This window comes from Sphaerodactylus townsendi, linkage group LG02 (assembly GCF_021028975.2).
Source record: "Sphaerodactylus townsendi isolate TG3544 linkage group LG02, MPM_Stown_v2.3, whole genome shotgun sequence".
Classification (NCBI taxonomy): domain Eukaryota; kingdom Metazoa; phylum Chordata; class Lepidosauria; order Squamata; family Sphaerodactylidae; genus Sphaerodactylus; species Sphaerodactylus townsendi.
In genome coordinates, this window is record NC_059426.1 from 123,148,004 (window position 1) to 123,164,943 (window position 16,940).

A 16,940-nucleotide genomic window follows, 5' to 3' on the forward strand; every position below is an offset into this window, starting at 1 on the left:
CACGACCCCACTACGCAAGAAACTCCGCCCTTTATTTCCTTAAAACTCGCACCGCCATTACTGGAGTGGCGAACAGCTATCGCCATATTAGGGACTGAAAAAGAAAGAGGTAATTTTTTTCCTGTGTGTGATGGGAATAAAGAAGTCTCGTCTTTGCTTAACTCCGCCATGTTGGGTGTGGCGGAGAGTCGAGGCACTCTGCTCAGAATGGCGGTACCGGGAAATGAAGTCAATAGCCATCCTCCCCCCTTCCACGGTAGCGGAAGCCTATCCAGTAAGCTGGGTCATACGTGCCCCCTCCTTTTAAACTCTTATTCCGAGTCAGGGTTCGCCATTGTTAATGCTATCAGGCGATCCTGACTGTGTCCAGGTCGCGCGTTGTCGGGATTGAAAAACTGCCACTGCCGATTCTGGTGTGGAGGTTTGCTCGTTGCTAGGATGCAAGGTGGCGGCTGTGGTTGCAGGTAAATGGAGTTCACTTCTGATCAAGCACCGAAGCTTTGTTGCTTCCATTGCTAGATGTGGTAGCGATTTACACCCTGAAGTGCGTAAATCTGCTTTGGATATCTGCGTGCACTTGGAGAGGAGCTGCAATTTTTACTTTTTTAGCTACGAGGGACTTGTTTGCAGATGTGTGCATTGCGTAATATTGCAACTATTCAGGAGTCAGCTTCGTTGGATGTTGCGAGTTACGTTTCTCCTGTCCAGTAAGACTAGCAACGGCTTGTACTTCCTGATCGAGATGAATAGTCTTGAGCTGCGAGCCCCTTCCCTTTAGTCGCTGCAACTTAAGCAACCCGTTGCAACATAACGCAGTTTTCCGCCCTTTTAACAATAGAGAGACGACACTGTGGGCGGGTCCCTTCCGCCTTTTTCCGAGCCGCGTGTTGTAGGTAGTTATTCTGTGGGACGGGATTAGGTCTGACCTCGCAGCCTTTCTGGAAGCTGCAGCTTTTCATCTCATCCTCTTCAAGTCACGATTTCTTACTCCCTCCCATCTCCCTTCTCAAGCTCCACTTCAGGGCTGCTTCAAGTGCAGGCAGACTGTTTGGGAATTCTAGCGCAGTAGGTGTGGATACCAAATCATGGTAATTTAAATGGATTTAGAAGGGTGGAACTCTGTTATGGTTGCACTACAAATGCTATTGTTGAGTGCCCGAAGGATTTGCTGTTCATCTCTGATAAACCTTACAGGCAAACCTCCGAGGCGAAAGCTGAATGAATGGCATTGGGCTTGGAATTGCCAATGTTTATTTGTGTCGCAGGTACTGTTATGCAGGAATCTGAGGGAAAGGAGGGGATTAATTTTGTCTGAGTTGGGATCCTTCCTTCTTCTTGAGTCAGTGGGTGTGTTCATTTTCCATCCATTCCCGAATTCACTTTTATAAACTAGGCTGTCTAAGCATGAAAATCAGAGCCCTATCAATGAAAGAATAGCCACTTTTCTAGTGCAGTTGATGGGGATGATTGTTGCTCATTAGCTGGATCCTGTTGTGATGTGCACTTCATTATTATTATTACTGTTATTTTGTTCAGTATCACAGTTGACAATTTTTCAGCTGGTTGTTGGCCTTTCATTATAATTCAAGCCTCACCCCAAAGCCTAGGACGTTATAATGTATGGGGGAGTATTTGTGCAGATTCCAGCAGGGCTACTTTTTGAATTTGACAGATGTTGATTTGAAGATTGTTCAAGTGCCGCCCTAGTGTTTTTGGAATGGTGCTCAGGGTGCCTATTATTATTATTTATTAAACTTGATAAACTGCCCACCCCCAAAGGGCTCTGGGATGACCTCGGCTGGTTTGTATCATAGTCTCAATTTTCAAATCATGGTATTTAGTGACCTTCTCATGTTCTTTTTCATAGATCCTGCTGTCACTAGGTATTGCTATGTCGATGATGGTCACTTTCTTGTCCTCCATCACTGTGATGTCAGGTGTATTATGCACCAACGCTTTGGATTTGAAAGTCCCACAAGATTTTGACCTTCTCATTTTCCATGACTTTGTCTGGATGGTGTTCCCACCAGTTTTTAGCTGTCCTGGTGTAATTCTTGCATAAATTCCAGTGAATCATCTTGGCCACTGAGTTGTGCCTCTTTTTGTACTCAGTCTGGGCCATCTTTTTGCAGCAGCTGAGTATGTGATCTGTAGTTTCGTCAGCCTCCTTGCACAATCTGCTCTTTGCATCATCTGAGGATGATTATTCGTATTTGATTTAATACCCCACTCTCCCCACCGAAGTGGGCTTAGAGCAGCTTCCGATACATATAATTACAATTTATGAATAAATACTATTTAAATAATAAAACATCAGAATCAAGATATCAATAATGTATAAAACAAAGATCCAGTGAAGCTTCTTAGAGTGGATTGTGAATGTTATCTTAACATGATAACTTCACACACACATCCCATCCAGGTATCTGCAGACAGCAGAGGGACTACCACACGCTGGAAAAATTGGGAGGCTGCCTGAGGAATGCAGGATGAAAAAAATGCATAACTGATAGCACCCTGTGTAGGTAGTATGTGTTTCATCTGCCATTCACCCTGCATCAGTAACACCCATGCTTCTCTTGTCTCTCTATAGGCAACAGTTCACAGAGACAAAACATTTCCTATTCAGTCCCATGCAGATTATAAGACCTGCAACAGCAGCAATATCAGGTGGGGAACCAGCTGTTCCCATATTGGATTTTATCACCCCATTCCTTGTAGAACTCCTGAGTCTTTCACTAGCACATGACAGATGTAAACAGGAGCAACTATATCCTGGCTAAAGAGATAGCACCTTACCTCTCATACATAACGCAAATAGGTGGTGGTATAAGATATACATTTGCATTGTTAGTTTCTGCCTATAAATTGCACACATTTGTCTCTCAAATATTCCCAAATATTTAAGAAGAATGTACTTGTGATGCTCATGTACAACTGTTTGGCCAAAAAGATTTATTTCATGCAATCTGTTGAGTCTAATTTTGGTGAAATGTGTGAATAATGTGTTTGAAGCCTGGTTACTGACATCTGTACTGGGTAAGTAATTTGTACATATATGGATCTCATTGCCAAACTGTGGCTCAGAAGCAAAACTGCAGAAAGTACATCTGAGTCGACACAGTGTTGGTGAAAGCTATCAGAAGTGATTTAATTCATGTTTATTTGACGATAAGGCCACTCTGTTCAGTGGAGCTTTTTCTTTAATTTGCAATATGCTGAACTCCTGGGTTAGGATGATGTATAAATAAATAGAAGTCAAAGTAAACAGTGTAAATCATTTTTAATAGGTTGAGTTGCTCGCTGCTTGTATTATGTAACCTACCTACCAGATATTTTTGTGCCAGACTGACTAATCTTCTTAAGCTGAGAGCCTAAGCACCCCTTGGAAAGAAATGGGTTTTAGATGAGCTGCTTGCCTAGTGCTTTACCTTTTCTCTTGCATATTTCCATAGGGTTCTTTTTTCACCAGCGGAGATGTATTTGTAATGCATCTGTAATATGATAAAATTCATAAATAATGTATGTTCTTTCATGGACACTATGCTAAAATGAACGGTATGTAAAGCATTTACCTAGGTGGGCATTCCATTAGAGAATTATGTGTTTGCTGCGTTTTTATCTCACCCTTCGTCTTGAGAAGCTCATGGTGGAATTACATTATTTTGCCTTGTCTTTTATCCTCAGAACAACTGCTGTGAGGTAGGTTAGTCTGTGTGTGGGAGGGATGGGCCCAGTAAGCTTCTGTAAGAGTGGAATTTGAATTCTGGTGTCCCATATCAAAGTCTGACAGTCTGATTATTATACCATATTGCAAATATTTATTTAAATATCTTCTAAACTTTTATCAGAAAATAAACTCGTGTGACCTAATACAGAGTGAATGAAAGTTACCAAGCTGCAGTTGTTCCCCAACAACCATTTTGTCAGTTTCTGATGCAAGAACGGGAAGATGGGGAACAGTGCCTTAAAAGCTCATTTGGAGACTGCCCAGAAGACAGGTGTGTTCCAGTTAACTGGAAAAGGCCTTTCAGAGGTAAATATGTTTAATGAACTGTATGTGCTGAAAATAACTATTTATTTTGTAGCATATTATGCCTCAACCAACTACTACTTTGTAAGAAAATAGGTCTGAGGACTGGATCCAACAAAATGCCAGTGGAATGAGTGCTGAGTGTTGTTAGATCTCACCGCACAGTTTGATATGGTAGATCATGACCTTCTGGTCCACTGCCTCGCTGGTATTGGGATACGGGGTTCAGCCTTGTGTCGGCTGACCTCGTTTCTCCGAGACCAGGGACTGCAGGTGGCATCGTGCGGGGGGGGTGAGATCCGACTGACACCCCATTGTTTGTGGGGTGCTGCAAGGAGCGATACTCTCCCCGATGCTTTTTAACATCTACATGAACCCCCTGGCAAGTCTGGTTCAGAGTTTTGGGCTGCGGTGCCACCAATATGCGGATGACACTCAGCTCATGTTCACAATGGAGGGCAACCCGACTGCGGCCCCTGACACTCTCCAGCGTTGTTTAGATGCTGTGGCTGGTTGGTTGAGTACGAATTGGGTGAAGTTTAATCCTACAAAGACGGAGTCCTGTGGCTGGACCCGGGGGAGTGTCCGGAAGCCTTTGGCCTGCCTATGCTACATGGTGAGGTGTTAAAGCTAGCCTCGTCCGCCAAGAGCTTTGGGGTGACTCTGGATCCACTGTTATTGTTGGTAGCCTGGGTCACCCAGATGGCACAGGCAGCCTTTTATCATCTGCAGCAGGCACAACAATTGGCCCCGTACCTCTCCCGTCCCAATTTGGCCACTGTGATCCATGCCACGGTTACCTCTAGACTGGATTACTGTAACTCGCTCTATGCGGACTTATCTTTGGCCATGATCTGGAAATTGAAACTTGTGCAGAATGCAGCAGCCAGGCTCCTTTTGGGGACAGCTATTAGGGACTGGATTACACTGGTCCTATACCAACTGCTGATTGAGTACCGGGTCATGTTCAAAGTTTTGATTTTGGCCTTTAAAGCCATTCGGGGCCTTAGACCTGCATACCTATGGGACTGTGTCTCCCCGTATTGCCCTACCAGGTCCCTCCGTTCTTCGGAGGTGGACCTGTTGGTGATCCCTGGCCCCAAAGTGATCCGGCTGGCCTCAACAAGGGCCAGGGCTTTCACAGCCCTGACCCCTACTTGGTGGAACAGGGTCCCAGGTGAGATCAGGGCCCTGCGGGAAATACAGAGTTTCCGCAGGGCCTGCAAAACAGACCTGTTCCGCCAGGCATTTGGCCAGCTGGGATAACTTAAATAATTCACTACAAATAATATCTGGCCTCCCGTCGGCAAGGGGAAAATGAAACATTCTGACGCCATCAACAAAATAGGTTTTAACTTTATGAGGATGAAATGTTTTAGTATGCTGGTAGTTGGTTCATGTTTTTAATGTATTTATTGATGTAAACCGCCCTGAGCCCCTAGTGGGGCGGCGGCACATTAATTAATTAATTAAATATCCCTATGAAGTAGGTTAGCCTGAGAGTGTGTGACTGGCCCAATGTCACACATCAGGCTTTCATGGTGAAATAGGAATTTGAACCCGAATCTTTCATATCCTAGCCTGGTATTCTAATCACTACACTAAAGTGGCTTCTTTTGTTAGCTTTCTGTTCATCATGACTTGGATTTCTCAATCTTGTTGGATATTTCCAAAAATTACTTGTTAATTGAAACAAAGACTCTCTCTTTCATTTTATTTTTACTCTTCCCACCCCGTGCATCATTTTACAAACCTTTATCACAATCTTATAAACTTCTATAGAAGTTATTGGTCCCCAAATCTTTATTAACATGCTTGCACATAAGTATTACACTTTAACCTAGTTGGAATGTTCATGGACTCTCTTAATTGCTTTTTCAGTTTCCTGAAGATCTGCAGAAGCTGGCAAGCAATCTCAGAACAATAGATTTGTCAGACAATAAGATTGAGACTCTGCCTCCATTCGTGGGAAGATTTTCTGTGCTGAAAAGCCTTACTCTGAACCACAACAAACTGAGTATGACTTCAACAGAGAAATATTATCAGATATAAAATATAAATGAATTACAAGAAATATGATGTTCTTGTTTTCTTCTCAAGTGTAAAGTCAGACAAGCAAATGACATTTCACAACTGAACAGAGAGAAGGTGCTGCTTCAGAGCGCAGTGGCATTTTATTGAAGGAATTGAACTCATTCTGTTCTAAGATTTATTGATGTTATGATAGCCATTTTTGTAATTTGAATGAATAAATGTGCATTCACAGCTGCCTAGCTAGAATTCAAGGGCAAGGTGTAGCCTGCACAATAATTTAGACAGTATTTTTGCCATTACATGATTTCACATATTCCAAAACAACCCAAAAAGTCCCAAGCAAAACAGGTTTTTATATTATTCCACAAAGCCTTGATTGTTTTTTTCTCTGAAAATCTGAGTTATTTCTGTTTATGACTTATTTCTAGCGGCCCTGCCTGAAGAGCTGTGCAAACTGAAAAAACTTGAGGCTTTGCATTTGAATAGCAACCATCTGACACAGTTGCCTACTGCGTTTGGACAGCTCTCAGCACTGAAGACTCTGAGCCTTTCGGGAAACAAGCTCCGAACTGTACCTACCCAGCTCTGTAGCCTTCGTCATTTAGATGTGGTGGATCTCTCCCGAAATCAAATCCAGAGCGTACCAGACACAGTGGGGGAACTGCAGGCCATTGAACTCAACTTAAATCAGAATCAGGTTTGATAACTGCTTTAAAAAGTGTACACAGTTAAGATGGAATAGTCTTCCCAATCATGAGTATATTTAGATGCTGTAGTAATGAGTATTATTCTTATGGAAGCAATCCTAAGCAGGTCTGTTCAATGGAGATTTTCCCAAGAAAAGCATTGTTAGGATTCCACTATTAATACTGTAAACAAACTTCAGTAAGCTCCTATTGTTGTTTGCTTCAGTGAATAACTCATGCAAAATTATTTACTTTGCAACACAAATGCCCATTCGTCAAGGAGAACATTAGGTGACAACTGTGTTTTCAGAATTATACCCTTTTCCAGTTAATCTTTTACTACCATCATAATGTATTAAAATTTTAATTTATGGATATGTTTTGCATAAGAGTCCAGAGACAGTTCACTGGGAACAGCTCATAATCATATGTAATTGGTCAGATTTAGAGAGATTATTGCTTGGCATTTTAAGGTGGATATGAACTAGTATTTTGTATGAACTGACAGCTACAGTCATAGAATTTTATTGATATGATATCTTACATGGAAGATATAGTTCTGCAACCACATTAGGAATCAGACCATCAATGATGTAGATATTAGTATATGTCCAGTGGAATCTATAGACACATTCCTTTCTTTATCAGCATTGATAATATTTCAAAATCTTGAATATTTGGAACTTGCTATGATGTGTAGTAAGCAGAAAGTGATATACTTCTGCCAGTTTATTGGAACACATCATGAATTACTTTGTTGAAGTACTGTCTTAAATGTATGTGGGGGTGGGAGAAAGAGGCATTGATATGAATAGTTTTGATAAAACATTTAATCTTATTTTTTCTTGTTCCTTTGAAATGCATGATAGATTTCTCAGATCTCATCACAGATCTCTGTCTGTCCTCGTCTCAAAGTTCTACGTCTGGAAGAGAACTGCTTAGAACTAAGCATGCTTCCTCAGAGTATTCTAAGTGATTCTCAGATCTCTCTGCTTGCAGTAGAGGGCAATCTCTTTGAAATCAAGAAACTCAGAGAGTTAGAGGGGTATGATAAGGTTTGTAGGAAAAACTTACTTTTGTAGCATAAATCTCTCCACCTCTAGCTTGCGAACGTATGTATATCATTGACAACTGTTTCAGGACTTTTAAGAGTACATTCTTGGCTGTTTGCCTCAATTAGATGTTTCAAGGTAAAGGTACCTTGTTTCAAATGCAAAGCAAGCTGCCTAAGTATTGTGCTTTTCTGTTGAACTGAAGAGGTGCTAAGGCAGCATAGCTTCCTTTTTCTAGTCATGAATGACAGCAATAAGCCCTGGGAAATGGTTATGATATGACTCTTCATGCAATTGAACTATGCACTGAAATTGTAATTACTAGCCACTGAAGGTAAACGGAAGATGTAGAACATATCAGGAAAGCATGAAGTGGCTTCTTAATCTTTTCAGTCATATTCGGGGTAATTGACAATCTTATCTCAAAGTTATTTCTAACATTGTTTAAGTGGTTTAAAACAAACCAGCTGTTTTCTTGCCAACATACGACATTACATGGACTTGAACACCTCTGGCATAAGAAATTGCACTGGATAAAAAACCTGTTCTACATGTAACGGTAGCAGTGATTAATGTAGAATCGCAAAATTTTATTCATGGTGCATCTTGTTCATCAAAACAACTTATTTTGTGTCTCATTTTTCTAGTATATGGAGAGATTCACAGCCACAAAGAAGAAGTTTGCCTGATGGACAGTTTTATCTCGTGAAGGAAAAGTTCATGAAATGTGGATCATACATGCTGCTAGCCTATTTTGAGAAGGAAAATCAAGGTTATGTCAAGGAAACACCAGCCACATTGATTTTGCAGTGGTCTAGTGCATAGACATTTGATGCTGCAAAGTGAAGCTAAGATACAGCCAAAGGTTTAACTTAGAGCAGACAGAGAATGTCTGCCTTACATAATTCTCCATCTTCAGGGATCTTTATGGATTGGGAGAAGAATCTTGTATATTCCTTGAGCTGTACCAGTTTGTTACAGCTGTCAGCAAGTTTCTTTTGAGGAAGTTCTAATTATATGAAGTGTGAATTTAATATGTCTGGGGAACACTTGCCAAGGAGTGCACTGAGGCTGTATAACTGCTTAACAATGCAAAGTCATCTCTTTGCTCTAAATGTCCTATAATGCAGAAGAGGTTGGCTCTGCTTTTTTAACAATGTAGTTTATGAAGCACAAAGTTAATTTTAGTATGTTGTTTTGGCTTCACTTTACAAGGACAGCCTATAATTGGCTTGTCTTCCACTTGATGGTGAAATGCACTACAACTCATCTCCAAGCATGCTGATGATGGTGTACGTGACTGGATCTAGATATCCACACTGACTTCACTGGGGGAAAGAAGATGGCATTCTGCACTGACTGTTATGTGGTGGTAGAGCGAACACAACTGCTGAATCTGGTCAATCACCTTTCTTATTGCTGCCTTATACAAAGCACGGCGGAGAACTGAAAAATATGCAACTTCCCTGAATAACTTGTATATTTTTACTTTAAACAATTTACACCCACAAATGTCTTAAGCTTTTTGGCACCTTTAATATTAAAGCTATGTTATAAACTATTCAATTATATGCTATGAATAATAAATATATACATGTGCATAACTAAAATGAGTTTTGTGAAAGTAACAGTGCTACCCAAAAGGGTAACACAAGTCAAGGACCTGGGCTGTGGCACTAGTGCAAACGCAGGAGCTGACTAACATTGGCTCAATTCCTGGGACTCAACCAGCTCCTACCCCCCACCCATTGGTGTCTGATCGGGGAGGGGGGGAGGGACTAGTTGCCAGCACAGCTCCACAGCAGCCTAGACTTCCAGATTTCGCTGACCGGCTGCTAGCACCTTTCCCCCCTCCCCAAACGCAGGTCACGGAGGTGTATGCAATTCCTGCAATCCCCTGTGCTATTACTGAGGGCTTCTTTGTCTGCAGGAACAGTATTGCAAGGGACTGGTGTGGAAAGTCAGCAATTCAGCCTTTTGGTTGGATCCAGCCCATTATATTTGCCTTGTAAAATATGATCTAATCACTCCTTTGGCTCAGTATCAAGGACCAAAAACCAATCAATATCTTTTCTCATCAGCACAGAGATGAGCAGGACTTCTGCTATTAAAGGGGTGGGGGAGCTGAAGATCTTTTATATGCTATACATAGGTGGAAATTGTGTCCAAGTCTGTTCTTGGGTAGCTGTGAAAAACCTGATAGTTGATCGCAAACTGGTATTTTACCCAACGAATAAAAGTTAACAGCATTCACATTTTTACTTACACATAGACAAAGATTTTAGAAAGAAGACACACACAATAAGCAGAAACATGATTATGTATAACTTGGTGTCCCTTCATCCATAATTCAGCTGCCAAAAGGAGCTAAGGCCAAGGAAAAATGCAAGGGAATAATAATATAGTGGAAGATGCCTGCTGTGTCTTGAACTTCACCAACACTGCCATGCTGAAGCCGCTATTACTCCTTACATTCACACTTCCCATATTACAACTCACTGCAATAATGTGCATTGTGTGATCCATCATGAGTCTCAGTGAAAGAGGTAGATAATGAAAAAATAAAGATCAGTGTTTGGGCCAAAAATCTGGCACATGCAATACAAATCAGTCTAGGTTGTTTTAATGCAGAACAATAATCAAGTAAGAGTTAAGAAACCACCAGGAATAGTTGTTCTAGTGGTCTGTAATTGTAATGAAACATGAAATGATTCCACATTATATGCTTTTGTAAAATAAAAATCTGGTGTACATAAATGTTTATTCAGTCTTCACTAGTTTAAGAAAACCTGAGGCATTTTATTGCATCACAGCTCAGCTAGGCAACCTAGCAAGTCCAGCAGTTTCATAGTACAGTTCACTCATTTGCATTCTTCATAAATCCAGATATTTTTATCAATCACATATAAAAGCAGATTATACCATCTGTCCTGAAGTGCTTTGTCACACTGACATGCAAACTGTACATGGCTTCCAAAGAATTTGCGAGGGAATGTGCGCAACATAGCAACATTTTACTTAAGAGTCTAAGTGGCTGTAGCTCCAATTTCACATTAAGTATTAAGCCAACAGCAACAGATATAATTTAGCTTCAGAGGGGAGTTCTCTTCCAGTTTCTAGAACATACTGGTAAGATTTGTTCTTCTATTTCCAGCAGAGTTATCTTTAAAACATTTCCAATTTGAGGAAAGTCAGAGATAACACACGATGTGGTAAACACTAAAATTAAATATAAGGTATAAAGCTGCTACCTACGCAGATAAGCAGACCTTCTCTCCTTTGACAGTTTACACCCAAGACTGAGCTTTGTGATTACAGAGACATTATGGCTCTGTTGAAGGCAAACAAACAGGATAGTACTGTGTCAATTAAAGAAAAATGAGAGTACTGCATGCAAAACTGTTTTTAACATCTATATGGACAAATTTTTCATCTGTAGAATGTGACTTCTCCCCTTACTGTATGTAGTCTAATGGCCCGTGAAATGGCCCTCAGGAACAGCATGCAGGAAGATGGAAATCTGTTATGGGAGAAGAACTAGCGACCCATTCCCACTGGTGTAAATTCTTCAGTAGCTTTTAGTCTGTATGATCAGTTCACGGTTCTCTTGTGCAATATTTTTTTCACTGTAGAGAAAAAACAAAGCTAACTTCTTTCGTAAGGGAGAAGAATGTTTGCTAAACTCCTAATTACAAGAACTAAAGCTTTTTTAGACAAGCCTGAGAATTTAAGACTTTATAAAAACTAAAGAATTCCTTCCACCAGATCATCACTCTCATGTAGAACTAGAACACTAGATCAGACATCTGAAATGGTTCACGTGCCTAGAATTCACTATAGCAGAACTATGCAATTTGTAACTGAAACTCAGCATAGTCTACCATGAGCCATAGATGGCCATCTTCCTGCCTGAGACAGCAAAAACAGATAGCTGAGTGCCAAGCAGGTGACATACAGCTGACAGACTATGTTAATGCTTGATGGGTAACAGCTTGCACATGTCTGAGTGAAATTGAGCCTGAATGTGTGATATATATGACTAGTTCCAGTCTCATGCAAACAGCATCAGCTACAAAATTAAATTTCCGCACTGCCGTTAAAAAGTCAAACAGTTCAAGCTAGAAGGTAATGAGATAACTGTACTCTATAGTATGCCAGTTTCCTAAAGAAAATCTTACTCACATACACAGACCCATCACTGGGTGAGTACCCAGGATAATTTACAGCACAGACTCTACCCAAGCAACAGTAGATGCTAACTCACTAATGAGCAGAGTTTTAACATGCATTAGACCATGGGCTGTGATCTGCATCTGAGGTGTTCCTAGAAACTACACAAAAGATTTTAAATAAGATACCAAGACAGTGTTCTCCAGAAGTTGGTTTCACATGCTCAACTAGATCTAGAAGGTGTAAACTGAAGGGAAGGGACTTTTCTTTAGTAAACAGTAATTCCAAAATAGCTTTCTTTCAGCTTTAAACTTTGAAAAGTTTTACTAAACTTGATTTTTGAGAAGATACAACAACGCTTCTATGGAGATCAGTTCAGGGTGAGTCACACATTGCATCAGGGTCTGTCCTTCGAAGTGCTCTGCTTGTGATCTCCCAAAGGTGCTTACTGATGGGCTCAGAGGGATATAAGCACAAGTGCTGTATGTCCACTTAATATCTCAAGGAACTGTAAAACTGCTCTGGAAAAAGCAAAGGAGTTTTAGATTGGTGCAAATGCCAAAAACCATCACCCAGTGTGGAAACAGGAAATAAAACCTAATGATCCAAGTATGTCATATTTACAAACCATACAAATGTAACCAAAAATATAGCATAATTTGATCAGTTATACCTTCACCATCCAAGGGAGACTTGCATCTTTCAAATCAACAATTTTGTCTTCCAAAATACCATTAGCCAAAGAAACAACCATTAAACCATTTGTTCCCACTAGTACAAGTTTCCTCCATCCCTCCCTATCATGTAAGACATGATAACAAAATGAAGTGGCATCTAAAACTATGGGAAACTTGATTAATTTAAGGCAAAGTTCATAAAAGTCACCAATTCACCATTTCAGCTATGACATGCACCATTAAGTGAGGTAATTAAATCCTGTGAAGCACATTATCTTCAGCTTTTTGCGCAGGGGATACTATTCAACTATTAAGGGGGGGGAGGAAATGGAAGGAGAAGAGACCATGGAAAGACTCAGACAATGAAGCCCTGAGAATATACAAAAAGGGCAAGAAAGATGAGTTTCTACTGTGCTGCTTTCTCAGATTCTCAAGCCAAGTCTGTACACATGCAGTCAGAAAAGGCTGAAGGTGAAGTTCCTGCTCCATTTCTGCTTTGGAATCCGGCTACCCCTCTTCTTTGGAAACTGGGTAGGTTTTGTGGACTGAAATGGGCACTTCAGCTGGATAAAGAATTGGCATCAGGCTTCTAGTTGTTAATGAGTTTTTCAGCTTTTACATTGGCTATCTCAATACGGTCTTTGTTGGTTTCAGCCTGGAACAGAAAATACAATGCAAGACTTCTAAGCAAACAAGTAGGATAAAAATTTAAACTAATCAAGTCACTTGCTTCAAGAACGGGCCTATATAGGGCAAATGTCACCTACCAGACATATTAAACAAATACAAATACTGGATGGCTGAGACCCTGAATAATTTGGTAACTGGCCATGGTTGCATATTACACCAATGCTTCAAGATGGATTTCTGCAGAGCAGAACTGATTATTCCTGTTTTGGCACACAAAGTCCTCAATGCCCTCGATCTAATAGTTTTAAAAATTCATCTGCGTCTTGTGGTGAGCAAGGACTCCATAGCTTTAGTGCAAACTTTTTCCAGAAAGACCAACAAAACCCAAGCCTAGTGTCTTCTAGAAGCACAAGACACAATTAAGTTAGATGTTGAGAGGCCAGGAGCCATATGATCAGTGTGTACTAGAAATACACCCTAACTTTAAAGAAATATCTGTATTAATCTGTTGCAGCAAAATTACACAGGAATCAAGTTTCACCATGTGCTTTTGCAAGTCAGAGCTCACTTCTTAAGAAATCCTGAAGTGCATAAAGCAGGCCAGAATAATCATCTCCTGGTCAGAACAGGGAAGGGTTGGCAGAAGCAGGAAGATTAATATTCTCAAGGATAAGGGGATTCATACGTAAGTGGATATTGGAATCAAGTAGACTTTCAACTCCCAGTTTAACCTGCTATGGGAACATAATTACTACTTTATTTGTGCGCTTATATCCAGTAGAGGGATTCAGCCAGTTCGCTCGCGACTCCAAGGTTTGCGGTGGTGGAACTGATACTCTAATTCTGCTAGAGCTATGCGCTCGAGAACCAGGTTGTTGTAGAAGCGGCTTTCAGAGCCCCAGAGCAGCCGGGTGCCTTGCTGCCCAGCTGCTCTAAGGTGCTAAAAGTCCCATCGCGCCCTCTTCCAGGAGAAGGGGAGCGAGGGGGTTTTCAGAGTTGCCTTGCCGCCCAGCTGCTTCGAGGCGCTAAAAACACCATCTCGCCCTCTCCCAGGGGAGTGAGGGGGCTTCCAGAGTGGTGGCAGCAAGGCTCCATTCCCCCTCGCTCCACAAGAAGTTCCTCCGCAGCAGGTAAGTGGGCGGCGGGGGGCACAGCAGGGGGCAAATTGTTAAATTATTAGAATTAGAATTATTAGAACAATTATTAGGAATTTTTAAATTATCAGAATCCCACCACTGCTTATATCCCATCACTCCCAAAACTCAAGTTGCTCTTTATAAATGAACTGACCCAGTTCTAAGATCCATGTCCCCAAAGGGTGGACTTGATGTTAAATTAGAATTTCTCACCTTCTCATTTATCCGGTCTATCTGTCTGTTTTGTGAATCAATCTCATTGCCCATATCCATGGCCATATGTTTCAGATTCCCCAAGATGTTTCCCACTTGAGTCAGGTTTTCATCCATTTCATCCTCTCTGGCATCATTTGTCACCCTGTTGAAAGCATCAGAGGAAACCTATGTTGAGAAATCATAGCTCTTTTCTTCTATATGAAAATACAAGTGGGAAGCCATGATAATCACTTGTGGGGGGAAACCCTTCTAACTGTTATGTGCAGAGTCCCCCCACCCACCCACCCCGCACTGTCAGCAAGCTGGGCACAACTTTGGCTTCCCACACAACATCCATCCCCAACGAGCCTCCATCTCCACCACTGGGCCTGCCACATCTCCCCCCCCCCTCCTTTACACTGCTGCTAGGCTTGCCACATCTCCCAACACCTTCCCCCCCCCCCACAATCACCTCCACGGATGCAAGCCTGGCATAGTTCCGGTCCCCCCCCTTCCCCAACAAGCAATTGCATTCTCAGAAAGCCTGGTGTGGCTCCTGGCTCCTGCTGCCTGGTTGCCCATATCTTCTGATCCCTCTCCCCGCCTCCATTCCCAGCAAGCCTAGTATGGCTTCCAGCCTCCGATGCCAAGCCTACCATAACTCCCAACTCCCCCCACATCTCTATTCACTGCCTGGGCCAATATGGCAGCCATCAACTCCAGTGTTAGAAATGCAACAGGAAAAGGTAGGTGCACTGTGTGTATCTAGACAACAAATGTGTTTTTGGGGGGAGATTTAAATTCTACCTCCCATTGTACTCTTTAAAAGTTTTCGGATTTTTCTTGATTCACAGATTCAGGTATCTGTAATGCAGATGAGAAACAGACATGGATACCATAATGTTACCGTCATCGTTTCTAGAAACTGCATTCTCACTGAAGTGTTACTGTGACAACCAAAATCAGAAAGTGATTTTAAAGTGTACTACAGACTTATTCGTTTTGTAGATGTTGCATATTTTATACAGAATGAGTTTCTCTTCAAATTTTTCAAATGCAGTCATCATTGCTGCGGAATAGGAATTGCTCAGTCTTCCATTCAGCAATGGACAGGAAATAAAAGCATCTTACCGTGCAATATAACCTCCAGTTGGTCCTCCTGACGTCTGCTGCTGACAATTTGCTACACGTGCTGGCTGTTTAGATACCACATGATCTTCATTTTCACCACTATCTCCCCAAGTTGTCTTATAATTCTTATTAGACTCAAAGTTCCTTGTTCTATTAAAAAAAATAACACATTAGATCGACTACACTAAGGGAGCAATCCTAAACAGTTCTATTCAGAAATAGGTCCTATGTTTCTTGGTAGGGCTCACTCCCAGAAAAGTGACTTCAGGTTTTCAGCCAAAGTGCAATAGTAGAATTTTAATTGATTTAGGTTTGCCAAAGGATCAGGAAGCTGAAGCCAATCCTCGCTTCTGCCTAGACTAGTAAAACTCGTAACATGTTTTCAAACACCTGTTATATTCACTCCATTAAATAACATCCCAAGCAGCCCTAAACACCATGTTTTTACATTATTTATTTTTACTTAATTTATACCCCACCTTTCTCTCCAATGGGAATGCTATATTTATACTTGAGGTCATTTACGTGTAATATCTCAGTTCAGTTTTTTTCAACTCAATGTTTATTATTGCTTCCAATGACTGCTATATTGAACTTTAAGTGTCCTGCAACCTGAACCATATTGTATGATACAAGTAGGAATAAACGCTATTTAGGTTTGAACAGTAACCTCCTGCACAGGAGTACCCATTAGTAGTTACATTCATGTCTTCAAAATGAAGTTTCAGTAGGCTTAGGGATTCTTACATCAATATCATTTTGCGTGTGCATATACAATGAAACAGTTACTGGTGAGTCATACAATTGCATGGGAGATAAACACTTACCACATGGTATACATTTAAATATCTGACTTTCAAGTAAAAATGAATTTATTATTCCAAATATAAGTGAAATTTGTCTGACAAGCCTTCACTGTCACTTTTCAACAATATTTCTCCAGCATCTAAATATTTTTTCCAGTCTATAAACCACTATTTCCAATAGATTTAGAACTCCAAACATGAACTACTAGTATCCAAGTAGTTTCAGTGTTTGTTCAAATTAATTATGTCAGAACAAATAGTTTAACACAACATCACGGACACATACACCTACGAACCATGACACGACTGCTTGCATGTTAAGGAAGCATGCGCATGCAAACATGCACCCAGTTAGGACATCACCTTCAGATAGCTGATTAACAGGCTGCT

At 41.0% G+C, this 16,940-nt stretch overlaps 2 protein-coding genes across 9 annotated transcripts in view; one reads left to right on the forward strand and one right to left on the reverse strand.

Moving 5' to 3' along the window:
• Positions 1-10,562, forward strand: LRRC57 (leucine rich repeat containing 57). 6 transcript variants are annotated; one of them, XM_048484149.1, is made up of 7 exons: positions 290-464; positions 2,594-2,670; positions 3,852-4,036; positions 5,915-6,050; positions 6,496-6,764; positions 7,623-7,808; positions 8,453-10,562. In XM_048484149.1, exons 3-7 carry the CDS (start codon positions 3,953-3,955, stop codon positions 8,492-8,494), a joined length of 717 nt encoding a protein of 238 aa, XP_048340106.1. In that variant the 5' UTR covers positions 290-464; positions 2,594-2,670; positions 3,852-3,952; the 3' UTR covers positions 8,495-10,562. The 6 variants fall into 6 exon arrangements, with proteins under 6 accessions (XP_048340103.1, XP_048340102.1, XP_048340106.1 ...); XM_048484146.1 differs by lacking the exons at positions 290-464; positions 2,594-2,670 and adding an exon at positions 1-109; XM_048484145.1 differs by lacking the exons at positions 290-464; positions 2,594-2,670 and adding an exon at positions 164-274.
• SNAP23 (synaptosome associated protein 23) overlaps positions 10,529-16,940 on the reverse strand; it is a 28,442-nt gene continuing 22,030 nt past the window's right edge. For all 3 annotated transcript variants that reach the window (XM_048484153.1, XM_048484155.1, XM_048484154.1), the window contains 3 exons: positions 15,745-15,894; positions 14,632-14,776; positions 10,529-13,307 (listed from right to left, as the gene is read on the reverse strand). In XM_048484153.1, coding sequence (XP_048340110.1) covers positions 13,242-13,307; positions 14,632-14,776; positions 15,745-15,894 — 361 coding nt within the window. In that variant the 3' untranslated portion in view covers positions 10,529-13,241. The remainder of the gene's footprint in view (positions 13,308-14,631; positions 14,777-15,744; positions 15,895-16,940) is intronic.

Excerpts from the sequence above, each read along its gene's own strand:
- LRRC57 (XM_048484146.1), top strand. The coding sequence starts at position 3,953 with ATGGGGAACAGTGCCTTAAAAGCTCATTTGGAGACTGCCCAGAAGACA. Across the intron at positions 4,037-5,914 it reads CTGGAAAAGGCCTTTCAGAG|TTTCCTGAAGATCTGCAGAA; the intron begins GTAAATATGTTT and ends TTGCTTTTTCAG. Across the intron at positions 7,809-8,452 it reads AGTTAGAGGGGTATGATAAG|TATATGGAGAGATTCACAGC; the intron begins GTTTGTAGGAAA and ends TCATTTTTCTAG.